This window comes from Apis mellifera, linkage group LG12 (assembly GCF_003254395.2).
Source record: "Apis mellifera strain DH4 linkage group LG12, Amel_HAv3.1, whole genome shotgun sequence".
Classification (NCBI taxonomy): domain Eukaryota; kingdom Metazoa; phylum Arthropoda; class Insecta; order Hymenoptera; family Apidae; genus Apis; species Apis mellifera.
Genome location: NC_037649.1, coordinates 8493514 through 8521189, shown reverse-complemented (window position 1 = coordinate 8521189; position 27676 = coordinate 8493514). Strand labels below are relative to the sequence as shown.

The 27676-nt window shown below is 25.4% G+C and overlaps 7 protein-coding genes across 17 annotated transcripts; 2 read left to right on the top strand and 5 right to left on the bottom strand.

Moving 5' to 3' along the window:
• Positions 1 to 928: 928 nt before the first annotated feature.
• LOC107965323 lies at positions 929 to 3695 on the bottom strand. The gene is made up of 2 exons (XM_016915416.2): positions 2958 to 3695; positions 929 to 1240 (listed from the first exon to the last, which is right to left on the bottom strand). Exons 1-2 carry the CDS (start codon positions 2967 to 2969, stop codon positions 938 to 940), a joined length of 315 nt encoding a protein of 104 aa, XP_016770905.1. The 5' UTR covers positions 2970 to 3695; the 3' UTR covers positions 929 to 937.
• A 2087-nt stretch (positions 3696 to 5782) lies between these two features.
• Positions 5783 to 16169, bottom strand: LOC551474 (tudor and KH domain-containing protein homolog). Its single transcript, XM_016915417.2, has 8 exons — positions 15808 to 16169; positions 15324 to 15732; positions 15024 to 15233; positions 14755 to 14918; positions 14444 to 14664; positions 6855 to 7026; positions 6464 to 6766; positions 5783 to 6172 (listed from the first exon to the last, which is right to left on the bottom strand). The coding sequence occupies exons 1-8, from the start codon at positions 15901 to 15903 to the stop codon at positions 5924 to 5926; spliced, it is 1824 nt and encodes a 607-aa protein (XP_016770906.1). The 5' UTR covers positions 15904 to 16169; the 3' UTR covers positions 5783 to 5923.
• Positions 8817 to 14332, top strand: LOC100577913 (protein roadkill). 9 transcript variants are annotated; one of them, XM_016915418.2, is made up of 7 exons: positions 8817 to 9314; positions 11815 to 12022; positions 12404 to 12702; positions 12976 to 13227; positions 13648 to 13677; positions 13761 to 13908; positions 14072 to 14332. In XM_016915418.2, the coding sequence occupies exons 2-7, from the start codon at positions 11845 to 11847 to the stop codon at positions 14260 to 14262; spliced, it is 1098 nt and encodes a 365-aa protein (XP_016770907.1). In that variant the 5' UTR covers positions 8817 to 9314; positions 11815 to 11844; the 3' UTR covers positions 14263 to 14332. The 9 variants fall into 9 exon arrangements, with proteins under 9 accessions (XP_016770907.1, XP_016770909.1, XP_006565302.1 ...); XM_016915420.2 differs by having other exon boundaries at positions 8818 to 9314; positions 12500 to 12702; positions 13994 to 14332; XM_006565239.3 differs by having other exon boundaries at positions 8818 to 9314; positions 13994 to 14332.
• A 2245-nt stretch (positions 16170 to 18414) lies between the features above and the next one.
• Positions 18415 to 21177, top strand: LOC410042 (glyoxylate reductase/hydroxypyruvate reductase). Its single transcript, XM_393528.6, has 6 exons — positions 18415 to 18570; positions 18892 to 19019; positions 19549 to 19738; positions 19917 to 20080; positions 20165 to 20455; positions 20664 to 21177. Exons 1-6 carry the CDS (start codon positions 18443 to 18445, stop codon positions 20777 to 20779), a joined length of 1017 nt encoding a protein of 338 aa, XP_393528.3. The 5' UTR covers positions 18415 to 18442; the 3' UTR covers positions 20780 to 21177.
• LOC725855 (ragulator complex protein LAMTOR3-A) lies at positions 20528 to 22190 on the bottom strand. Its single transcript, XM_001121654.4, has 3 exons — positions 22032 to 22190; positions 21579 to 21806; positions 20528 to 21459 (listed from the first exon to the last, which is right to left on the bottom strand). The coding sequence occupies exons 1-3, from the start codon at positions 22038 to 22040 to the stop codon at positions 21322 to 21324; spliced, it is 375 nt and encodes a 124-aa protein (XP_001121654.1). The 5' UTR covers positions 22041 to 22190; the 3' UTR covers positions 20528 to 21321.
• A 278-nt stretch (positions 22191 to 22468) lies between these two features.
• On the bottom strand, positions 22469 to 24498 carry LOC551427 (erlin-1). Its single transcript, XM_623819.6, has 5 exons — positions 24237 to 24498; positions 23828 to 23947; positions 23569 to 23758; positions 23229 to 23487; positions 22469 to 23114 (listed from the first exon to the last, which is right to left on the bottom strand). Exons 2-5 carry the CDS (start codon positions 23933 to 23935, stop codon positions 22697 to 22699), a joined length of 975 nt encoding a protein of 324 aa, XP_623822.2. The 5' UTR covers positions 23936 to 23947; positions 24237 to 24498; the 3' UTR covers positions 22469 to 22696.
• A 247-nt stretch (positions 24499 to 24745) lies between these two features.
• Positions 24746 to 27644, bottom strand: LOC725783 (SET domain-containing protein SmydA-8). 3 transcript variants are annotated; one of them, XM_006565238.3, is made up of 7 exons: positions 27365 to 27644; positions 26844 to 27039; positions 26508 to 26735; positions 26132 to 26413; positions 25660 to 25947; positions 25349 to 25559; positions 24746 to 25184 (listed from the first exon to the last, which is right to left on the bottom strand). In XM_006565238.3, exons 1-7 carry the CDS (start codon positions 27442 to 27444, stop codon positions 24805 to 24807), a joined length of 1665 nt encoding a protein of 554 aa, XP_006565301.2. In that variant the 5' UTR covers positions 27445 to 27644; the 3' UTR covers positions 24746 to 24804. The 3 variants fall into 3 exon arrangements, with proteins under 3 accessions (XP_006565301.2, XP_026300144.1, XP_016770925.2); XM_026444359.1 differs by having other exon boundaries at positions 25349 to 25460; XM_016915436.2 differs by having other exon boundaries at positions 27369 to 27639.
• Between the last annotated feature and the right edge of the window lie 32 nt (positions 27645 to 27676).

The window sequence follows — 27676 nt, the reverse complement described above, 5'->3', positions numbered from 1 at the left end:
TCAAATTTTATATACTTACCTGTAAAATAATTATCATTTGTATTATTCTACATATTTATAATTTTGTGTATTAAGAATACGAATTTTTTAATTTTTTTCAATTCAAAAGCATTCCTTCTAGTTTGAATTATCTCTTAACAATTTTTTTAGGAATATTCGATAAAAAAAAACACCAAATTTTGATTAATAAAATTTTTCATGGTTTATTCAAACAATTTTAATTTACTGAAAAATTATATCAGTAATGTTACACAAAAATTACACAAAAATTAATCAGAATATTTACATCTCATATTAAATAAGAAATCATTCTATAAATTCAATTTTTAAAATACATCAATCAAATAAATTAACATTTTCTTCAAAAGTAAATTATATTTTTCAACAAATAATTCAATAAAGAAATTTAAATTTCGCTAACTCAAAATATAATTCAAACTCACATATCTTGTATAAATCACACATCTTAAAAACTATTTAACAAATAAATCTTCAACTCAATGATCAACTTAATTGTAAATAATTCTTATAAAAAAATGTTTCAATATCATTCAATTCAATCAAACAATTTTTAAAATGCATCAATCAAATAAATTAACATTTTCTGCAAAAATAAATTATTAACTTTTTCAACAAAGAAATTTAAATTTCGCTAACTCAAAATATAATTCAAATTTCAAACTTACATATCACGTATAAATCACACGTCTTAAAAACTATTTAACAAATAAATCTTCAACTCAATGATCAACTTAATTGTAAATAATTCTTATAAAAAAATGTTTCAATATCATTCAATAAAACAGTTCCGATCAAAACAGATAAAATGTCATTTACAAATTGCAATTTCTTCCATCTCTTTCGCAAAATCTAATTTCAATTATTATCGTACAATAAGCAGGAGGATGCGTGAAACTACTTTCGATCCTTTGGATCGTTAGTGATGTGCCGGATAATCGGCGTACCAGCTGAAGGCTCCATTCGATCCCGTTTGTCCACCGAAATCCACGTAATCCAGGATGTGGACATTGGACCTCTCTTGCCGAGGACTCTTGAGCTCTTCCTGAGAAATATTAGGAACTGGTATGGGTATGTAAGCCTCGGTTTGACGGGCAATCCTCGGTGTGGGTGGTGCCACTGGACTCAGCTCGATCACGTCGATCCCATCCATTGGAATGGCTATGTAACGACGTCCGCCCAAAGCACCGTAGACACCGCACAAGAGAAGAAATGTTACTGTCTATAATGGAAGAAGTTTGTAAAATGAGTTTCATTTTATTATATTATTTTTTTGAGATTTTTTTAAAATTTTATATGAAATAAAAAAAAAAGGAGAACTCTTTGTACTTGTCATTTAAATAATAATTATTTCTAACTATATTATCACTTAGTAGTACTTTCATATATTTCCAAAAATTTGATACTTTGTTGGAAAATAAGAATATGTGTTATTTTAAGCCTAGAAGAAATAATTTAGAATTAATAAGAATTAAAAAATTATAATAAATTATATTACAATATAAACGTTAAATTTTATCTATTCCAATTAGAATTTAATTCTAATTAGATTAAATGAAGAAAAGAAACAATTATTTTTTAAATAATACTTATCGCTAATTTTAATTAAATTCCATTTTCGTTCTCAGTTTATAATTATTATTAATATTATTAGTTACAATTATTAATATTTGCTGGTGATCTTTAATTTTCATTGATCAAATTAGTGCTATTGACTATACATTTTATGTTCTTGTTTCTTGTTTCTATGTTCTGACTTTCAAAATATATATTGGAAAATCTTTAAAAGTTAAATTAATCTTCCTCGTATTAAGTTTTTTTGGAAATGTAAGATATCCTCGATGTAGGAACGATTTAATTTTTAAATCTTTGTCTTTGAAATGAAATCAAACGAAGAAGAAATGATAAAGATGATTGACGTTGTTTCACATGTTTAATTAAAAGTTCTATCAATCTATTAATAACGAGGTACAGATTGGATGATTTGTTTACACATTTTAGTTTCTTCTTGTTCTTCGAATGACAATACAAACTTAGTTCCAAGGGCTTCAACGCATGAACGCGTAATTATTTAATATCAAACCTGAGGAATATATTAAGAAGGTCAAGGTAACAATAATTACAGAGACCCTCTCTTGGACAAATTTAACGAGAAAATTTCAATTAATATCCACTTTATTTATATCGCAGTATATTCGAGAAAATTTCAATAATTATCGATTACATGAAATAAATTAATTTTTGATTATTGATTGAAATTGTGATATTATTAAAAATATTATTATTGTAGTTTTTAATAAAAAAAAATTAAATAATCGAACAATTTATTTTGGATATAAATGGAAATTGGATGATAGAAATTCTTAAATTTACTTACTTTAACTTATAAATTTTAATCATCGATCGAATATCGTTTTATTTCATAGTCAATTAACTCATATTAACGAACCATCGAATAATTTCATCTAATGATTAACAATTGAGCTAATGGGAGCAATTAAAACATGTCCTATTGTTGCAAAACTGGCAGCTGGTTATGTATTCTATTATTATGCGAAGCCAAAGAAATAGAAGAGAAGCCAAATAATGATTGTACCGGAGTGAGTATTTGGTTCAAAAAATGGCTTAAATAGATGAGAGTAGAGTATAATCTATCAAAAAATGAGAAATATCAAATTATTTTCTCATTCTCACATTTTAAAATCACTCAAAATAAAAAACTTCATAATATCAATATTATCATGTTATTAATTTTATTACACTGTCAAAGAATAAATAAAAATTATTTTTTTGGATTCTTGTTTTAAATTATTATTAATTTTTTAATTTTATTACACATAAGGATCCAAATAGTCATGAAGCACTTATAATATACTTACATAGCAGCTATTGTCTTCAACAGTTCAAGTTAAAACACCATAAGAGAAATAAAAATTTACCAATTGATTCATTGTTGAGATTACTGGTCACCGCGCTTCTGGTTTGAATATTCGTAGAACTGATGATAGAACGCCGAGTTACCGACGTTTTATACAGTTTCACTTGGCCGCAGCTTTCTCGTTTTTCCCGATCATCGAGCACATCGGCTTCCAAGCGATGCCAATTACTCATGGCACTTCTTTGTCCTCTATTTACCGTATTTCGAATTGATTTTCGTGGCTACGAAGAACGCGAAAATTGATGGGGAACTTTTTTTTCTTTTTTCACTAGTAGGAAATCGTGGATACGACACGTTTCATTGGAAATGAAATCCAGTAAGTTTAATTATTTGGTTACGGAAATTGGTATTATTCCTGTTATTTCTCGTATTTAAAAAATACTTTATTTTTTATCGATAGGTTTGATCGATCATTATTTAAGAAAATAAATATTTAAAACTATATCATTATATATTTTTCAATATGAAAACAATTTAACAAATATTTATGAAAAAAAAAGTTATAAGTTGATTTTTTTCTAAATTAACCTATAAATTCAAATTAACCTCCTTTGTTAACTTAACCTTATAAACACAACATAAAATCAAACTTAAGATTCATATCTCATCTTACTTTTCCCTTCTAAAATCTTTCTTAGAAACATCTTAATCGCAAAATTGCTCTATCAAGTTTCTAATCTAATAACTATATTCCATAGAAATAGACACGGTTTCGCGTAGTCTCGTGTCGGAATTCTCTACTCACTGTTCCACTGCAGTAACTTCCGATATCGTTCTTTCCTTGTTCTTCTTCGTCTCCTCTTGTCAGCGGTGTTACCGTTGTTGCCGTACGCCGGGGGCTTTGTCCCCTCTTTTTTGTGGTTGTCAGCTCGACTTTTACCAGTGGACAAGGAGCTCCGAAAAATTGGCGATCTTGTATCACGATGCCGTAATCCGAGAAAGCAGCGGCGCGATGGATAAAGTGAAAGGAAACGACGATTTAGGGTTCCGTTAAGAAGGCATCGAACAGATAAAATATCTTATAGAACGATCATTTTATTCGTCACGAATATCTTTGCTTCCTCGTTTACTCGAGTTACAATATTCGATTAAGAAGATTCATGAATGTTAATTTCATATTTAATATATCGGATGATACATATATATATAAAGATAAAGATACACGTGTGATCTTACATATGATTATAATCGAATAAAACGAGTAATCTTTGTAAAGCTTTCAGATCTGTATAGTGGAAACAATTTGAAACAAATTAATAATTTTTATTTTTATTTTTTTATTTTTTTTTTTTTTTATCTAAATAAATATCTAAGAGAAAAATAAAGAAGTCAACTAAGAATATGCAACAATGGATTTAATATAGGAATCGATTATTTTCTCTATTAAGTAATCCTGTCGCTTTGAACTATACTTTTATTATATTAGTGGAAAATAAATGAATGATATATATATCAAGTTTATTATATCTTTATAGAAACAGTTAAAACTTGTTTATGTTTCCGTGTTAAAAATTATTATTTTATTTTTAACTGCTTTAAGTTTTCAAAAAAAAAAAAAAATAATAATAAATAAAAAAAAATAAAAAATAAAAAGATAGAATAATATGGCACTATTTTTTTTTGTAGTTTTAAAATTATAATTTTAATTAAAGCAGCTGGAATTTTTCTGCAAAAATTTTGATAATTTAAAAAAAAGAAATTAAAAGTTTGAGAATATCAAAACTTAAAAAATAAATAAAATACTTCATAATTTTTTCACAATAAAATCGAGATTAATTAATTTTTTAATTAAAGTATAAATAAAAAAATAATATTTATATATTTATTTATAATTTATTCATTTACTTTCCACCAATCTAATATGAAAACGAGCTTAATCAATTAATTAGTTATCTTATAAAAATAGAACGATCTACATAATTTTTTTTAATCTGTATACATCTTGTAATACTTGCAACTCTTATATGCTATATATTTATGCCTCAGTAATGGTAATTATGTACGAAGCAGTTTAAGGCACATAGTTTCTTAATCTTGAGCATACTTTAAGTAGCGTACGTGTTCTGAGAGAAATAATGCACGACCTCAAGAGTAGCGCTACGTGACTACTTGGAAGAAGAGTAAGGAAGAGCTTTTTTCGGAGTTTATCGTGCTTCAAGTAACAACTGCTTTTAAAACATCTACTTTATGCCGCTTTTAAGCTCTTACAATTCTTCTTTTATTATGTACCATTTTTTAAAGCGTGTGAAAACAATTCTATGCTTAATTGATGATTTTGATTAATCAATGGCAGAGTCTATTAATGCAAAATACTAGAAAACAATATGTTTCGCGTAGCGAATAAAATAGATTTAAAATGCATCTATTAAAATAGTAAGAGAATCATTTGCAAATTAAATAACATAATAAATAATTATTTGTACTTTAAATGGCTTGAAAATAATTATTTTTAATAAAAGAAGTAAATTGAATATGATTAAGTAAAAAAGCACAGAATAGTTTAACAGAAAAGTAAAAATTAAATTATACCTTAAGCATTAAAAAGAAAAAAAAGAAAAAAAAATCAAAGCAGTAAAATATTTCAGAATGAGATTCTCCAACTATTTCTTAATTCCTTCTTCTGCCAGTTTTGATAAATATAAAAATTCTGTTACTTTATTACTCAATAACTTTCTCTTTTTCATAACTTTCTATGAAATTGCCAAAATATTGAGAAGAATATCGCAAAATTACAGCATAATTTCAAAAAATAAGCGTATAAATAAAAGATCTAAATTGCTTCTAATGACTTCTATACTATTTTTTTTTTTCATTTTTTTTTTTTCATTTTTTTTTTTTCATTTTTTTTCATTTTTCTATCGAGAAAAGATTAAATTGTTACATCCTAAACGACTACGAGGCCAAAAAAAGAATAGAAGCGTAACTCGATGGAAAAAGAAAAAAAAGATATGGCCGTTTTTTTTGGATTTACCCTAGTTCCATCTCGCCTGAATCATCCGAAATATCGCTTTCGTAGCCAGCCGGCGCGACCGGCGAGTATTTGGCGACTTTCATCTGAGAATTGCAAGATCTCCCATACTGATTGCTATTTCCGTTCCTCAGATAATCACCACGCCCGTCCTCGTGCAGCACTTTCTTCTCGTTCTCGATGAAATGTTTGGTCTCGTCCTTCACCGGTGTCACCAGATCGATCTCCTCGATTCGTGTACTGGGTTTCTGAAAGAAATCGATGCAGACATTGTTAACGGATATCGCGATATATTCATCGCTTTAATGGTTAACCGCAGCCGTTTGAAAATGAAAAGGAGAGAAAAATCCATGTCCGGCCACTTTCTACGATCGAACTTCCGCCGACATAGATTTTCTCATTCTGGATCCTCGTTTCTTATCATTTTTGGAATTGTATTATAGTCTCGTTGATATTCCAATATAATATTTTTCTATACACAAATCGAAGAAATATTAATTCTTTAATAAATTTATTAATATTCGAATTCAAATACTCACCTGTGGTGTTACCAAATCGATTTCTTCGATTTGAGAAAGCCCGTGTACATTGGATGATATCTTCAGATCTATCATCGAAGTATTTTGCAATTCGGAGGCTGATTCCAATTTATTCGGACTGTCCGTTAACGTTTCAGGACTCAAAGCCCGTTTCGCCAATGGGGAAGTGGACGCGGGAGTCGAAATAGCCGTGACTTCGTGGCTTCGATTGGATAACGACAGGGTCGAGGAAGCTGCCGATGACAGATTCTCTTCCAACTCGGCGAACCCTTCGTTTATCAACTCTTGACCAACATTAACGGTCTGAATCGAGAAAATAATAATTAAGAAGTTAAGAGATGTATGAGATATTTCAGATTTTTTTTTTTTGTAAATTATCTTAATAAAATACCGTATCGCAGAAAAGATCCACGCAAGGAATCGGAGAACCTTCTCGCCGGGATCTTCCATAGCCAAAAGTCCGTTCTTTGTAACCTCTAACTTTAGCCGTCAACACTATCCATTCAGCCACACAAGTGAACTCTGCAAACAAGTTGCAAGCATCTACGCTCCATTCGTTGTCTCTGTATTCGAAAAAGAAGAAAAATTTATATTAAAATGATGAAAAATACTGCAGGATCAATTTAATTAATTCTAAATTCTAAACTTTATAGATAATAAATTTCTAAGACCAAAGCATTATACACGTATATTATAATATTTACAATTTACAATGCAATTCATAGTTGATGGATTTTAAGCGACAAAATATAATTCCAAGCTCGATTCGATATATTACATCGATATCTTGGAAAATATGAATTCTGACATAAATATTTGCACGTTATTTGCAAGTTGTTTGCATACTCTCTCTCTCTCTCTCTTTCTCTCGTTCGATTACAATAACGCGCATAAAATTAGCATGAGAAAAATTAATCAAGTTTCGCTTTATTGCGGACAATCCTCCAGATAAGGACAACGTGAGCATAATTTTTTCTTGCGCCATAAATATACTTCGTATAAATTGGTGCATCCCTCGTAGTGATATGAAAATACTAGAAATTTGAAAACATTAAAAAAATAAAGTCGCATTGCATACTACGATTTCCTTTTTGTTGCCAATTTCGAGATGTTTCTTACGTTACGTTCTGTGTAACTTCGCAATTTGTGAATCTGCGATTGCCAATGTTTAGATAGAAAGTTGCGCAATAAAAACATTTCAAGGAAAACATTTAACATTTTTAGAAGTTGCGAGTATATACATATGTCTATGTTTACTTGTAAATATTTGTATTTTGTTTATAAAAATCGTTGACTCGTACGGATTTTTAATTAATGTAACATCAAAGATAAAACTAAAACTGTAAATCTTAAAACTAAGATAAATATAAAATCTTGAATCAAGATTATAAATCATTTCTATATTATGAACCTCATCCAAGATCAAAATTTCGTTAAAAATTGATAAATTTTGATTTATAAAACGTCGAGGTGAAATTTAACTAAATTTCATAATTGGGAAGACTTCTAGATTTTTTTTAAAAAAAGAAATCGACTGACAAATTTTAAGATTTGTCACTTCTAAGAAATTCGTGATAAATTCTACAAAAAAAAAAAATTTGAAGTTAAAAGAATTATATCATCTCAGATTGACCTCATCCAAGATGAAAATTTCATTAAAAATTGATAAACTTCGATTTCTAAAACAAGGTGAAATTTAAATTAAATTTCATAATTGGGAACTTAGACTTCTTTTTCTAAAAAAAGAAATCGACAAATTTCAAAGACTTTTCACTTCTAAGAAATTCATGATAAATTCTATAAAAAAAAAAAAAAATTTGAAGTTAAAAGAATTATATCATCTCAGATTGATTTTATTATGAACCTCATCCAAGATGAAAATTTCGTTAAAAATTGATAAACTTTGATTTCTAAAACGAGGTGAAATTTAACTAAATTTTCTAAGACTTCTTTTTCTAAAAAAAGGAATCGACAAATTTCAAAGACTTCTCACTTCTAAGGAATTCATGATAAATTCTACAAAAAAAAAAAAAGAAAAAATTTGAAGTTAAAAGAATTATATCATCTCAGATTGACTTTATATGGTCGATCCATTTCATTCACGCTTCAATTACCAACAACTTTTATGTAACGACCTATTCTTTATGCAATTCCCATTAACCCTGTTTCATATACAGTATTCAATCCGAATTCGTGAATTGATAAGGGTATTATCGCACGAAACAAAGAAGGCGCGCGTGAAACATCCCCATTTCGCGAGGTTCAAGCACTTTCGGGACGTCTTGTTCCATTTATAACACACAGATGTATACACGTGCGAGAAGATGAAATGGATGATGAACGTAGACCCTCCGTAATGGTCAGAGGGTCTCAGTCGTTTCACGATCTTCGTGGCGAACAATATTCCTCGTACAAATAGAAAAGAAACGAGAGAAAGGGAGAAAGAGAGAGAGAAGTTTATTAAATCAAGACGCGACTATATTGTGACTATTTAAAAAATTCTAATCTTATCGAATTATCAATTATTTATCCGTGATGTAATTTGCAAAATCTTATCAGACAATTAAAATTTTCTCAGTTGTTAATAGTAATAAGTATCTGTGATATAATTTAAGAATCTTATCAAGCTTTATTTAATAACACTTGAAATATTTATCAAAAGTGACTTGGAGTGGTTCGAGAATGAATTAATTTGCGCTGATATTTTTAATATATATATAAAAAAGAGAGGAAGATATATAAGATAATAAGATTGAGTGGAAAATGAAAAAGTGAATTTTCAACTTGCAAGAGGGATTCTTGCTCGATGAATTAATGAACTTCGTAACACAGGCGCGTGTGTTGTATTCACGTAAGTAAGAATTTATTTCGTTTTTATCAAGCGCGAAATAAACGTCGAGTAATATAAGTATTTGAATGTCAAACGGAGAAATGCTATTCCCTTGATTCTCTTCCGGTTGCCAAGCGATGGACATTAAAGCTGATCTCATGAAACGAATATTGAATTATCCATTATATTTCCATATATGAAAAACATTATCGTGAGAACATTGTCAGGTTGGAAATATCTTTGCCGATCGACAATTTAATCTTTAAATATTTAAATTACTAATTAGAATTACCAATCAGGAAAATATAATACTTGAGGCAAGAAATTAAAAAAAATAATCGTCAAAGAGAGAAGAGGGAATTTTCGTTTGATAATTGAATTTAAAATTCTTATTATGCAGTTAATTGTAACGAATTGTAAGACGGGGAATTAAGCCTTCTAAAGCTCCTTATTTGTTACTCAAATGGTCTTCGAGGTCGTTGTTGCCTTCAATCAAGGATCGTTAACGCGATTATTCCATCTGTTAATTTTAATTTGCCAAATGGTCTGTTATTGCTATAGAGAATTCTTTTCAATATGCTTAACCAAATCAAATTAAATAATTGAAAAAAAATAAAATAAATTATTTTTAAACTATTTTAAATTAAAATATATACCCAATATTAAACATTAAATATATTATCATTAATTTATCACACAAGACATATATTACAATAAATAAATTTGAAAATTAAAGTTTTCCTTTCCAAAAAAAAAATCTAAAAATAAAGAAAAATAATGATTCACCTGGCTAATTAAAAAAAAAAAGAAGAAGAAGAAGAAATACAATTTATAACATCTTTTCTAACATCGAAGTGAATCGAAGCTGACGGATGATGGAACGAGGAGAACGGAAATAGAAAGCGTTTCGGAGTGGTCTGCGGCTTTCTGGCAACGAGGCACTCACTCGTCGGATTTGCCCTCGAAAGCCGTCGTGTCGCGTGTAACCGAAGACCGTCGGCACCGCGGTAATTCCAACTCGAAAACCATCGTGTGTGCATTACTTCGAGGTTGTGCCGGTGATTAGCTGTTTCTCGGCACGCGATACGAAACCCGGTATTCGGCCAGATTGATTCAATTCGCGTTCGATTACTACCCCGCACCGGAATCTACCCCCATTCTGATCGTTCAGGGCATTGCGGGGATGCTTCGATTTTTGTCCATCTTAATTTCGACGTTGGTTTACATTCCATATTCACATTAACTCGTGAAAATTTTCCAATAATCAATTATCAGATATCTAACTTTGAAATTGTATAATCTTTTAGAAAATTTTTAATGAATGATAAAATTAATGTTATTTTTTATAAATTTAATATTTTTTTAAATAATTTGATAGTCGATTCTGTTGAATAATAATAGAAAAGTAAATTCTAAATAATTATCCTATTTGATATTTAAATTTTACTATATATATATAAATGATTTTTATAATTTATAATTTATTATTTGAATATAACAAATCGGCAAGACAGAAATAAATATGAAATAAATTCAATAGAATCGAGTTAATCGAGTCTTTTTGCTCGTTTCCAATTAAAATTGCGGTACAACACTTGTGTAGAAAAAATCCTATCCTATGCAAAGACGAAGTTCTATAATTGATATTCAATCGATTGCAGTCGCGATTGAAATTGCATTGGAATCGGCTCGAATCTTTCATTCGCGCAATTGCTGTTCCGATTAACTACAATTAAATTTCGATTTCATTTTCAATCCCTTTAATCCCGGTTCTGAAACAAAAGCATAAACGTACAAGCGACGCAAGAAAGTCTCGTTCAATTAAAGATAAATTAAAATGGGAAATTGGCGGCTTGCCAAAATGTACAAAACGTGTGTGTCCGAATACGTTGAACTTAATAATTTATACAAGGAAAAGTTGGACGAGATATAACGGGACCAACAATCGACGACAAAGCGCATTTTCACACGAAGAAGCTTTATCGTGACTGTTGGGTCGCAATTATAAAACGTCAGAGGAATTGTTTTTACTCGCAAACAGATTAACAAATACGAGAAAATGAAGAGGAAGAAAGAAGAAATATGCGGCGAGAAAAGTTGGCATATGCGCGATGAATACAGAAATGTAAGAAATAATATAGAGAGAAATAATGAAAATTAAAAAAATATTACATTATAAAAATGAATAAGGATGAAAGAAAAGTATTGATATTAAAGAAGATAAGAAATGAAAGTAATTCTTTTTTTGAAGTATAATAAATTAAGCATAGATGAGAATTCGCATCTCAATTTTCTATTGTTAAACAGAATATTTTCTTGCTAATATTTTGTTTAATATATTATATATGATAAAAATAGATTAATTGAATTCACTTATTTAAATGTATCAATAACTCTAGTTATTTGAATGAAAAATTATAGTAAATAAAAAGATCCATTCATAAATTAATTTTCCTTTAACAAATTCAAATAAATGGACTTTTACGGTACATAATAATTCATCATCATCCGATTATCGTAGGCCTTTTCGTTTGTGTGAAGCCACGATAAAATGGAGCTATTGGTACCAATAGTCTCAGACGTCGTGTTTAAATACACGTGGCCTATTCCAAATTACAAAAGAACTATTTCGAAGAAAAGCCATATAGATAGCCCGCCCTTCAACGTCAATATAAATGGTATTCACAGCACATGGAATTTATCCATCAGATTCTGGAAGAATCCCGATGGTAAGAAGAATAATATATAACGCAATTATAAATTTGTATTTTCTATTATCGTATGTATTATCGTTTGTATTTTGAATACGAATGAACTAAATTAAACTTTGAACTAATTAAACTTGAGAAATAAAATTTCTTCGAGTTAATAAGAATCACGAAAATTATAAAATTTTGTTCTATTTCTACTTCTTTAATTTTTTTTAGAGATTCTTGGAAAAGAAATGTAAATTATTTTTAACTTTATTACGCTACTTCAGAATTCAATGCATTTTTTATTCTGTTTCTCTTCTTTTTCTTCTTTTTTTTTTTTTCCTTTTTTTTTTCACTCGAAACAATCATCGATATCGACTTTATTAAAGGAAAGAATGGTCCACTGTTTGGTAACAGGCAAAAGAATAATAAACCCGGTGGTATTGTGCCTGAACATGTTGAACTGCAACGTAGATGAAGCGGAACAAGCGAAGATACGATTTCAATTTGCAGTTTTCAATGCCGACGTTAAACATTGGGAATACTGTCACGTTAGCAGGACAATACTCGAGCTGAAATCATACACGGACATCATTTCCTTGGGCTATAGAGACTTGTCCATCGTCCACAGACATTTAAAGAAGAATGGTGAGGTGGTATTAATGGTTAAAATACAGATAATCCAATACGAGAGCGAAAAACATAACTTGTCACAGGCAAGTATTTTCAATACATAATACATATAAAAGCAATTTGAACAGAATTGAAATTCTCCATTATTTTTATTCATCAATTTTTTTCTTCTCCAAAAGAAGAATATAACTCTATAAAAATAGAGAGAACAAAAAAGAGAGAGAACATTAAATGAAATTAAGAAAGAAGGAAATTCTTTGAATAAAATATTTAAAAATAAATGCAAGAATTTTTGTGATTATTGATATGTAAATTTAAAAAATAAAATAAATAATATATACATAAAAATTTTTCAGGATATGGCCAGACTGTTAAAACATTCATATGGTGCAGACACTAAGTTAATTTGTGGAGGTTTAAACAATACAGAAATTCCAGTTCATAGTACTGTATTGACTGCTCGTAGCAACGTTCTTGCTGAAATGATTTTGCCTTTAAAAGAATTTAATGAGAGGAAAGATATGAAGACAAATACTATAAAAGATAAAATGGATACGAGAATGTTACAAGAAAATAACATAATCGATAAAGAAAGCGGACGTTTCAATGTACGTGTCAGAAGTTATTCTGTACCTGTGTTGCAGAATGTTAATTTATTTTAAGCTTTAACGACATAAATAACAAATCTATATTATTTTAAAAATATCTCTTAAAAAATTAAAATTAGTGTCGATATTTACTTTGCATATTTACTATTGCATAGACTTGTTCTTTAAAGTTAAATTTCTTTCATTATATATTTGTTTAACATTATTATAATTTTAGAGTTTCATAATGTATTTGTAGATAATAAATTATTATTTTTTTCTCATTTAATAACTAATATCAGTAATCTATTCAAATTTTGTATAAAGTTAAAACTTAAAAATTATTTAAAATTGGTTTTAAAACTTTATTATGGTTTGCGTAACTAACATAATTTTACAACTAATTTTTTGTGATACAATTGGTTGGAAAAAAAAAAAAAGAATTTCTACTCGAGTTTGTTTTTTTTACGGGTATGTACTCAACATTATTCATTACTCTATTTACTCGATATTTAAATTTTACGATGATCACATTTTATATTAAAATATTTTAGAAACGTTATGTATTTTCCTTGGAATTGTTGGATCTTAGTAAAGAGGTAGCTGAAGAATTTTTACGATACATATACAGCGATCAAGTCGATAATTTGGATAATTTTGCTCCACAACTTTTATCGTTGGCTGAACGTTTTTCTTTGCAAGGTATTGTATATTATAATATTGAAGAATTTATTCTTTAGAAAAATCTAGCATTCATTAATAAAATTATTCGTAAATATTTGTTTAGGATTAAAAGAACTTTGTGAAAGAAATCTTATAGAAACAATAACTCCAGAAAATATAGCAAGCAGACTTTTAATTGCAGATGAATTTGGATGCGATGCGCTTAAAAAAGCAAGTTTAGCATATTGCGAGGAAAACTTAACGGTACTCAATAAAAGTTTAGCATGGAAAATAATGGAACAAACAAATCCAGAATTGTTTAATGAAGTTTGTGAAGCTGGTATTGGCAGTTCAAGATCAAGTAACATGGATGATAGTGAATTAAGCAATTGACATCTTTTCTTTAAATATATAAATAAAATTAATTATAAAATTTTGATTTCAATGAAAGAACTTTAATAAAGATTATTTTTATAAATTTTTTTAGGAAATTTCTTCATTTTTTTTAAATCATTCGATTAAATTTATTCTAAATCTATTCTAATTAACTCTATTTCATTGAAAATTAACTTACCTTGGTTTAATATTAGCCAATGAACATTCGATCGCCTGCAATCTTAAGCTGAGAAAATCGGTTCGAAGTTCCAATATGCAATCAAGTTGAACCATTTCACGATCTCCGTAATCTACGAAATAAACTTCACATTGACCATTTTCAGGTGCAGAAATAACTTCAGCTCTATACCATTGTTCATTAAAACTGAATTTTGCTGCTACTATTTGACCGAGTGTTATCTAAAATGATAATTATAAGGCAATTACTAAATAACATCTGTTATACTATTTCTTATAAGTAGATATTAAAATATTCAATCATATATTTACATTTCTTAATTTATGCAATTCATGATTTTTTTCATCATTATAATAAACAGTCATATCAGATACTAATTTATCTAGTGCAGTAGTTCCAGGTCCTACAACTTGTACCCAAAATTGACTAGGAGTTTCCATTGCAGATATATATACTTCCATTCCACCATCAGAAACTAGAAATAAAAATAAAAAAATATATAAAATATCTAATAATATAATCTAATAATTATCTATATATCTAATAATTATAAAAAGAATATTATTCATATTTTATATACCTGGTAATAATTCAGTAGTTTGAACTTGTTCAGATTGTATATTATTTTTAGTATTACGTGGAGATAATTTTCCTCTAGGCAATCTTGAAGCAGAAGAAGCCTCTAATTTTGTACGTGCTTCTTTTTCTTCTCGAACTTTATCTTCAATTTGTAATAAAGCCGTAGCAATTTGTTCAGCTGTTCCTTTTATAATAATTCTTCTTTCAGCATCTGTAAAGTACTAGCAGTTATTAAAATTTAGAAGAGATAAAATCAAAAATATAAAGCATAATAACATGGATTTATAAAAATCGAATATACTTGGATCATAAGGAGTATAACTGCTTTCAATAATGACTTTTGCACTAGATGTTGCTTGAATTTGATGTATAACTTCACCACCTCTTCCTATTATTCTTCCACATGCTCTTTGAGGTACATACATTTCATATGTTTCAATTATGGGCTGATTTTGGATTACAGACTTTATCATTTCTTCAGCTAAATGTACACCTTCATAGCTTCCTTTTATGATGCAAATACGATCAGGGCAATCAATGTTATCTTCTTTAAAATGTATCTGTGTTCCACTTTTATTTTGTATATCTTTTATCATTGAACCACCTCTTCCAATAACAGCAGGAACGAATTGTCTAGGTACTTTACATTCTGCAGTAAATCGTTTTGAAATTTCAACATGATTTTTTCTAGATTTAATGTCTTCTTCATCCTATACAATTAAGTAAATAATTAAAACAAAATATTAATTAAATAATTATAATTTTTTATATTTTTACAACCTTACCTTTTTGTATAATACATATAATATAGCAATGCTCACACTTGTTAAGGATATACCGAGTAAAATTGGTAATGAAAATTGTCGTGTCATCCACCTCATTTTATATTTTAATATTTAAACTTGTTAATTATTTTATATTTGTTATTTTTGTATAAATAAATTTGGATTTAAATATAAAGCATGCTTTTTAATTGTTATGAATTCGATATTTCATAACCTCTGAAGTTTCTTATGAAAATATCCATGGCGCGAATTATGAAACGTTGATACTATAATAAATACACTTTTAAAGCAGTATCAAATAAGTTTTCATCAGCCTATTCCATCCGTTTTAAAAGATTGATGAACTATTGAGCACAGATCGAAAATATTTTTAAAATCGTATTATTACCAACAGTAAAATTAAAATATAATTTAACAAACATATATTAATTTAAAAAATATTTATAATTTATTTCTATAAAATTCTTATTTCGTATTTCATGATTATATATTATACTTATTATAGATGGAAGATATTAGAATATATTTTTAAAATTAAGTATAATTATAAATTATATTAATTTTATTTATTATATTGGTACCAATATAAAAGAGATTATGACATCGTTCCCAAGATTAGATTATGACAGAAGATTTAAATGTAAACTATTCTTTACAATAACTATGAATTTAATTAACATAAATATCGATAATGATATAAAATATCAAGATAAATTCACATTATTGATATAACAATAAAATATAAATAAATATAATAAATAAATATAGTAAATAAAAAAAATATTTTAAATAGTTATAATTTTTAAAGATTTCCATATTCAATCTTATTTAATAAGGAAATCTTATTTATTAAGGAAATAAGTGGTTTCATACAAAAAATACATACATACAAAAATTAATAATCGAAAAGAATAACAGGATACATAACAGGATATCGCGGTTAATGTTCAAAAATATTTTTTCTTTATATTATATTTCTCGTTAAAAAAATATTAAATACTTAATATTAGAAATAAGTAAATTTTTTAAAATATAACTGTTTTGCACAATTATATAAATATAGTATATGTTTTACACAATTATATAAAAAAATTAATTATTTTATTAATTTATTTTATTATGAATATATTATTTATATAATTTTATAAATTCTTTCACATGCACATGAAATTCTTATATATCTCTAATCCATATTTATTTTTTACAATAAATATATTATTTTGTCAATTAAAATAATAAATAAATATTATTATTAATGCAATAAGTAATATTGTTTATTTTTAATATTTTTGAAGTATGAAAATTATAAGGTATATACTAGATAGTACATATAATTCTATAAATTTTTATTAAAAAAAATTCTCATTTAACAATTAAAAATTATCTATAGATATATAGAGATATACTTATATAACTTCTAGTTAAATATAATCTCTATATATATCTATATCAAATACTTACATATAAGCTGCATGTAAGAGAACATGTATACTTCTTCATATCTTCCTGATACTTCACGCTTTGGAATCACTAAAGGAAATTTAGTTATTAATAATATAATATATAATTTATTATTGTAGATTACTAAGAATATTATTATTTTTAATAATTATAATTTGTAATGTATTAGTATTTTTTATGAAGTAATTATTTCAATTGATTATTTGAATTTTATGTTTATTTTTTAATATATATTATATTACAAATAAAAATCACTATTTAAATACCAAATACATAACTAAATAACTAGATTTATTGATTATATTTTTTTATATTTAATTATTTATATATATTTATATATATTCCATTTATTATTGAAAATTTATTATTGAGAATATTAAATTTCACATATTTTATAAAAAAAAATTATTATTTATAATAACTAAAAATTTATATTGTTAAAGAAGAATCTTTATACATAAAACAATAATGTATATTTTATGCACTTACATATATATTTACATATACTATATCTTTTATGCTCAAAATGTTCATTCAATTATATGAATTGAAAAAATGTTATACTAATACACAACTGAATATCTGAATACACAACTGTTACATTTTTTATTGCTATTTCATTGACAGATATAATCGCTAGAGAGCAAAACGGCTTTCATAATTTGATAAACACGTACTAACTTGTCTATCATTTGCAGAAAACGGCGTCTTTAATGAATAGGAAAGTATACGATGAAGTAGGTTTTCACTAAATCGCGCCATATTTTAATTTGTGTTATTTATATTTTTCATATAATATATGAAATATAAAAACATGATCATACATATCGTCGAGTAAACATACATGATTTCACAAAATGTTATATTAATTTTTTTTTAAGATTTGTATAATAATATTTACTCTATGTTAAATAATATTATTTCAAAATATGCTTATCATATAACCCTATTTTTAATTCTATTTAATGCATTAATAAATATACAACATAACATTTTTCTTATCATTTCATATAAGATATATAATTTATATCAGTAAATAATAAAAAATATTAACAGCGACAAGTTTATTATAAAAAACAAAACATATCAAATTTTCTAAATCAGCTTTTTATCTTTCGATTGGATTATATGCGCTTGCGCATACAATCAAATTATAGTGTTATATAAGATAAGAATGTTATTTTATCAGTTTACAAAGTGTTTGCCACTGAAAGTATTATTTTACAAACGAACAATGAAACCACGCGTCTTAGTCACTACTAACACTATACCATCAGCTGCTATAAATCTTTTACGTACAAAGTGAGTATATATATATATATATATATATTTTTTTTTAAATAATATTTATTTTTAAAATAATATTATTAATATTTAACAATTATGATAATTTAATAAAGTTCTCTTAATAATTTGAAAAAATGATTGAAAATAAAATAGTTAAAGTTTAATAATGTTATTATATTATTTTAATATCATAATTGTTCAATATTTTATAAAGCAATTTTTTTTTATTTTAAATATTTAATTTTATATAATTATTAACATTAAATACGAAATTTTATTGTTATTTATTATATAATATATATATATAATTATGCATTAATTTTTTTGTTTGTTTAGATGTGATGTTACAATTATTCAAAAACTTGTAAGTGATCGTGAAGAAGTATTGCAAGCACTTCCAGATCATGATGCACTTTTTCTTAGTGGTCATATCAATGTGAATAGTGACTTTCTTGATAAAGCAGGTAAATATTGAATTATAATAATTTTTTAAATGATATAATAAATCATATTTCTTTCATAGAATTTTGAATTTTAAAGTAAATTATCGATAACAACGTTAATCAAATCAAATTTTAAAATTTAATTTAAAGAAATATTTGTAATGACAAATAATTAAATTTATAATATAATATAATAATTAATAATTATAATATAATAATTTATTATAATATAATAATTTCGCATTTCAGAATTTATAAATTATTTATTAATTTTTTAATTTATTATATAATATGTTATATAATGTATTATATAATAATGTATTTTCAATTTAAATAAATAATTTTATATATCAAATATTTGTTCTAAAGTAACATTTCTTGTAAAGTAATATTTAAGCCATATAAATTTATTTATAAATTTTCAATAATAATATAAATATTTATTCTCTTATAAATCATCTAATATAATAATATGAATATTCTCAATATATCATTTAAAAAAATATAAAAAATATTGAAAAATTAATATATAATTATAAATAAAAATTAGGATCATCTCTAAAAGTTGTCTCAACGATGTCAGCGGGTTATGATCATTTAGATGTTCCCGAAATTAAAAGAAGAGGTATTAAAGTTGGACATACTCCTATAGTTTTATCAGCTGCCGTTGCGGAAATGGCAGTACTTTTATCATTAAATGCAGCAAGACGAATTCATGAAGCACGTCTAAAACTTGAACAGTAATTAAAAATGAATTTAATTTTCTTCTATTATTATTTCTTCTGTTATTTCTAAAATTTAATTTGTTAAGACAAATATCTATAAAAAAAGTTTAAATAATAATTTTAAACATAAAAAAATAAATATTAAAATTTATATTATTTTATATTTTATTTATTTAAATTTTTAAAAATTTAGCGGTAAAATAGAAACACATGCACAATGGTTACTTGGTCAAGATTTAAGAGGATCAACAGTTGGCATTGTTGGTTTGGGCAATATTGGTCAAGCTATTGTTAAACGATTGAAAGGATTCGATGTAGGTCATTTCATTTATACTGGTCATTCTCGTAAAAAAGCAGGTATTTATGAAATGTAATGTATATGTAAAAATAAAAATAAAATATTTAAATATAGATACTTTTATTTCAATTTTATTATATTAGGAGATGAACTCGGAGCTGATTTCGTATCTCTTGATGAACTTCTTGCACAAAGCGATTTCGTAATTGTTGCCACTCCATTAAATAATGAAACTAGGGGATTGTTTGATGATAATACTTTCAATAAAATGAAGAAAAATGCAGTATTTGTTAACATTGCTCGTGGGCAAATTGTAAAAACAGATGCCTTGATTAAAGCATTGCGTAATAAAACAATTTTTGCGGCCGGTCTTGATGTTACGGATCCAGAACCATTGCCACCAGATCATGAACTTCTTCAACTTCCTAATGCTAGTAAGTATTGTTAATTACAATAAATAAAATTAAAATATTTAATATTATAAATTGCAGGTAGAAATAATTTAATTTTTTTACTTTTTTTATATCTTTATTAGATTTTCTTTATATATTCCATTTTATATTTTTATAATGTGAACATATTAGTTGATAGAAATATGTAGCAAAATTGTATATACATTAACAAATATAAAATATACTGCAGTTATTGTACCTCATATGGGCAGTGCTACTGTGAAGACAAGAATTGATATGTCTCTTACTGCAGCACAAAACATTCTCAATGGATTAGAGGATAAGCCATTGGTATATGAATTATAACTAATATGTTCTCTTGAACATATATCAAGTATAAATTTTTATTTCACAATTTATAAGACATTATTATATTAATTATACAATACAATAATATATTTTTAAAATATTTTAGAATATTAACTGATACATATAAATTTAACATGTACTTTAATATTAATTTTTTTTTTTATATGAATTTATAATATTTATACATATAAAATTTCTATATCTCTTTAAATACATTTTGAAAACATTGAAATATTTTTGATATTTTGTGATAATTTTTTGCTCATTATAAAAATGTTTAATATCTAGCATTATTTTTTATATTATCTTATAAAAAATGTTGAATACTTTTTTTTTAAAATGTCATATAAAAATGCTAATGAAGAGAAATACAGAGAAATTGTAAAAAAATGTAATTTAAATTTTTTTGTAAATTAGAAAAAGAAATATACAATAATATTTCCACCCCATTATTTATAATATCTATTAATTACAAGTGTTTACCAAATATAATTGCAAACTTTTGGTATTTATCACCCGTAATGCACAACCGGTAACCATCAGGCTTCCACTACTGCATTTTTTAAATTGCTTAAAATTGGATCAATTTTACTTTCCAAAGATAATATATGGCCTGTATTACAATTATGACTAGCAATAAAACTAATTACTAATGGTAATTTGTTCATTTGAACTACCTATAAAAATAAAATAACAATTAAATTTATATTAATATTTATATAGGTTTTCTTTTTCTTTAAAAGCATTAAAATTTAAATAATACTTTATAACAATAACATATATTTTTTTTTATTACCTGATAACTACTATACATGCATATAATTGTTTTATTTTTTCCTAATCCTAATTTACTTCCTTGATCTGTTGCCATGCCAAATGTAGATAAAAAACTTGCTCTCATAGCTAATTCTGGTGTTGTTTCATCTGCTACAGACACAACAGGTACTCCATCCCTATCTGTTATTAATATACTATGAAGTCCTTCCACACTACTTAAAAGTCCATAAAGAAATTTTCTTAATTCCTGAGATAAAAAATATTAAAGATAATTAACATATATACTTTTTATATTATGATATATCATAATATAAATATAAATTTAAATATCTTAATATTTGTTTCCAATAAAATATATATTTCTTTTTACAAATATTTTATAGTTATTTTAGAATTGATTTGATTTATCATAACCTTAAAATAAGAATCTTAAAATTTTTTTGAAAATAATATAATATAATTAAAAACTTACTGCTGTCATTTTCAATATTTACAGAGATAAATGTTATGTAGTTGATTATAAATTTATATTAAAGTTTAATAGATCTTAAATATATAGAATATTAACTATCAAATAGTACTTTTGACAGATTGTCATATGATAAACGTAGAATGCGCGCGCATCGTTTAAATCACCATAATAAAAAAAAATTATGAAACTGAAAATTATGAACTTGTAATTTAATTTCGGAAAATTTATAAAATATTTTTTTTATATTTCTTAAATTTAAGGATTAGCTTTATTTAATAAAATTTAATTTAATTATAATTGTAAATAATAATAATAATAATTGTAAATAATGATTTCATTTATTAAAACATTTTTTAATTTGTTTGAAGTTTATCTTTACTTATGTAATATTTATCTGAAATGTTTATTTTAAAGAAATTAAAAAACTTAAATTTATGTATATAATATTAATAGTATTAAAAATTTATATTAACAAAATTTTTATTACAAAATTTGATTAAGTCTAATAAAGTTTATAAATAAACAATCGTATTATATATGTATTACATACGATAATCACAAAAAAATTGATAAATTACATTTTAATTGATTACATATAAACAAATAAAATAACTATTTCATCATATAATATTTAAAAAAAAAAGAGTTACATATTTCTATAATTATTATTTTTGAATTTCTATACGTGAATTTGTACTATCATCATTTGAGCAACCTCCATACATAAACATTTTTGGTATATCTTGACCATAATATACTTTTGTATTCTGTGCTAATGCTTCATATTTTTTTAATTCTAAAAATTCTTTGGTAAGCAAAAGTCTATTTGCTTCAGCTTGCATTTTTGTTTGGTAATATTCAGCATCAGAATGACTTTTTTGTCTTGCTAAATGCATTTCATCTTCAATTGTTGCTATTCGTTGTAAAGATTCTTTTTCCATAATTTTTTGATTAAATTGTATTTTTGCTACTTGGGCTTCTTTTTCTGCTTCAATAACAGCTTTTTTTCTATCTGTTTCTGCATCTTTTTCAACAACTTTCTGATGTTGAATTGATATTAAAAGTTTTGTTTTCTCTGCTTCCCTATAATATATGTATATAGTAACAATAAAAATAAAAATAAAAATAATAATAATAATTCTAAAAGAATTTCTGAAAAATTAACTAATAAGTTTTATTATATAATTTTATACTTACATTAATTCATAATTTTTTCTCAAAGTTTCTGGAATTTTTGGTTTAGTAACTCTAACTGCATGAATACTTAAACCAGGTGCTAAATCATTTAAATCCTTTTGTAAAGCAGTTTTTAAATTTTCATCTATTTGATCAAATAAATCTATATATACCTCATGTAATGTGTGTACAGAACAAAATTGATTTAATTCATGATGAATCTTATTAAATATTAATGTTTGATCATAATCTGCTGTAAAATTTCTTACCATGTTATAAACTGTAAAATTAAAATAATAAATATAAAATCTTATAATAATTTATAATTATAATTATTAATTTAATTAGTAATATCACCTACCACTATTTGCATCTAATATATTTACAACTTCTATACGATCAAAATAAATCATTACACCACCACTTGTTCCACATGGAACATTTTTTACTTCATCTGTTTGTAATGTAACTTGAACAGCACGATATGTTGTTAATAAAGGTATCATCATATGAAATCCAGGATTGCTGACTTGAGGTAATAATGCACCACCCTATATCATTTAAAAAAAAATATTTATAATATTATAAATTATATTTTTTATATTTATATATTTACTTACTCTAAAATATACACCAACATGACCTTCTTCTATTCGATGTAAAGAAAAATTGAAAACTATTGCTAAGCAGACACAAAAACATATTCCAATGATACTTTGATCAAACATGCTATTTGTTTGCTGAAATTAAAAAGTACTTTACTATATAAATTAAAAATATATAATATAATTATTATAATATATAGAATAAATTATTAGAATAATTTAAATTTTATTAAAATCTTATATTGTATATTTATTATAAAAGATATTTAATAAAATAGCAATAATTTAAACAATTATGTTATAATTTATTTTATTTATATTTCTTTTATAGAGGTTATATTTCGTATACATCACAAAATTTTTTTAATTTTTAGAATATTCTTTATTTATAGTAACAAATATATTAAAAAATAAGTAAACTTACAGATTTAAATTTTTACTAGTATACACGTTCAATATTTTATGCTTTAATTAAATAATTATAATGTTTCGGACAAAATATCAATTTTTACTATAAATTAAATTGTTCGTAAAACTTATACTATATATATGCATTTAATAATTAAATTAATTTTTTTTAATTTCATTTGAATGTAATTTACATATACATTATGTATATCACATAATATTGATTAAAAAAACAGTAGTTTATAACTACTAAAGTGGAACAATCTTAATCAGGGAAAAAATTTTATAGAAGAAATAAATAATTTATAATTTTTTATGTTTTTCAATACTATTAAAAATAATTAATAAAATATTAATGATATTTTATTTAAGAATAGTATAATTTATTATACATATTATAATATTAAAATAATATAGTCATATATTTGAACACTACAGTAACATTTAAAATAATATAAAATTATTAAAATCTTTTTCGTCTAAATTATTGATCGTTATTTTATGATCATTGTTATAAAAAGAACAATACAAATTACTTTACACAATAATCATTAGTCTTTTATATAAATATAAATATCTCTTTTTTATACATTTTTATTTTCTGTTTGTTTATTTTTATCTGTTGATTTATTCTCAGATTTATTATCAGATGTATTATTGTCAGATTTGTTAGATTTACTTTTCTGAGATTTTTTGCTACTACTATTAGAAGTTTCAGTTTTAGTCAAACTTTTAACGTCAGCTATATTTTCATTTATTGATTTTAATTCTTGTAATGCCCTTTTAGCTAATTTCCCTTCTGGTGTTTCTACTGGTTCCAAAAGAAGCATAGTTAGGGATTTCTTTAAAAAACTTCCAGCTTCTTCAAGTCGTTTAGCTAATTCACCTGAAGAAATTTCCCGTGCATTATATTCACGATTCGCTAATAATGCTAATGGTAAATGTATTTCGTATAACATAATTCCTAAAAAATTTTTTTATATTAATAAATTATATAATATTGATACATTAAAACTTAAAATTATATAATTATTTAATGTTACCAAATTTAAATTTAATTTTTTATCATTTCCATTAGTAATATATTTATTAACAAATGATTTGAATAAATTATTTCATTAAAAATACCTTTCAATCGAGATATTCCTGGTTCAACTATTTCCAGTAAATCAAACATTTCTTTACATAAATGCACCATACTTCGCATGATTTTCCTTTTCGGATTTGGTCCTGTTATTTCCTGTCGATACACATTCAATAATTTTTGCTTCAAAGATAACATTAAAAAATGATTCTTATGAAGAGATTTTGATAGTTTGTCTTTTAAATTTTCCATTACCTTAAAAATTATTAAAAAAATAAAAAAATGTAAACTGAAGTTCATTCACTAATATATATTAATCATTCGATTTTTATTTAATAACTACTTAATAACTAACTTTAATATTATATTCATCCACATCGTCAACCAAATTTTTTGATATACTTAAAGAAGTTTTAATAAGACATCCTGATATGATCTTTTTACATTTATTGCATTGCCATTTCGCACTTTTGGTATATGGAAACTTTGTTAAAGGATCTTGCATTCCTACATAACCCTGCCTACATCGCGGACACACAATACAGCTCATATATGATCCCATTTCGTAAGGATCTTTGCATAAATCACATTCACATTCAAAATATTTTCCAGTGCGCAAATATTCTCTTCTACCTGTTGTTCCCTACCAATGAAACGCATAAATGAATAAATTCTTTTTTTAAACAATTGTGTAATTTTATAATTTTTGATAATTTTTAAAAATTTTGTATCTTCTGAAATTTTCATTTTTTCAAATATCTCTTTACAATTTTATGGATAGAATTTCGATTCTTTCGTAGCATGAAAATAAAGACGAATAAACGAACCAAAAGTGATGAAGTGTAATTGAAGAAAATTGTGTCGCCTTCTTTAATCGGTATACTAGCATATACGGTAAGATGAAAATTATCATCTGCAGTTACATGAACGTTTCCCCTGCAGTCGTGAGCCATCATGGAGGCTTCCAGATATAAACCTCGTAAAAGAAGTCCATCCATACCTCCTGGAGATCTGAGCTCGAAAGAATTAACATCTAAAATTCCGCACAATTGTTGTATCATCTCCGAAACAGATGGATCGTTTTCAAGAAAATTCAACGATTTTAAAACCTATTATTAAATCAAAAAATGAAAAAATATCGTTATTATTAAAAATTGATGTTGTCACATTTTTTTTTTTATTATTATTTTTTATATCACTTACATTTACAATATTTATTTCTCTGTCTTCCCAAACTATTGTATTTCTTCTTTTATTTAGATGAGATTCTAAAGATAGGATTCGTTTCCACAATTCTGGATCTTTTTGCTTTAATAACCATAATCTTAAAACAAACAATACACCAGCTAAAACATCTGTATTTTCTATCGACAATTCCTCATTATTCTTAATAATTTCACATTCATACGCTGAATGATAAATTCCTCGCTCCTGAAAAGATAACGATCAATAATCAAATAATAACAAATTTTTAATGTGATTTTTAATTTATATACGATAAATAATTACGAGTAATTTCATTTTTTTTCATATTTTTACCTCACAAGTAACGCCGCACAAAGTTACAACATTGCATCCCGAACAAACATAATTGACATCTTCCTCGATATTTGGTAATATACTCAAACATTCGAAACATATCGGATCTTTCACACAAGACATTGGTCCAACAGCGACCGGATCTTCTCGAAGTATTACTTCTCCTGCTCTTAAATCTTTCGACGCTTGTAAATACCTTATGAAAATAGAAAATGTTGTATAACATGTTTTAAAATACATAACATGATATGAAGTATAAAATTTATTTTTCCATTTTATAATTCAATCGATCATAAAATTTCTAAAAGAAAGATAGAATAAGAATAATGCAGAAATTAAGGATATATATTTGTATACGCGGTGATTATACGCTCAATGTTTACGTTTTAACTAAATTTAAATTGAAAAATTTATCAAAATGATAATAGATTCTTTTAATAGATCTTTTATTTCAATGTCTTTAACAAATATAAGATATAATAAATTAATGCAAATAATTGGTATAATTTATATGTTTGTACCTGCCTAATTTCTCTGAATAAGCAACTTTGTATTTTAACGTGGGAGTTGCAACGTCTTTTGATTTTTCTTCCATCATCATATATGTATATCACTAGAGCTATTTTCGCCAATTACTTGACTAAAATGTACCGATCTCATACGAAACTAACGATAGTTAGACCCGTAAGAGCCTGACGGTATCGTACATTTCCTATGGTTCGTAACTGACACCGAAATACAGGAAGTTGTAGCGGGAGCCGTGTCTCTTTCGTACTCTCGATTGCTATATTATTATTAGAAGTCGTAGTGTAGCCGCATGCTTGTCGAGTAGG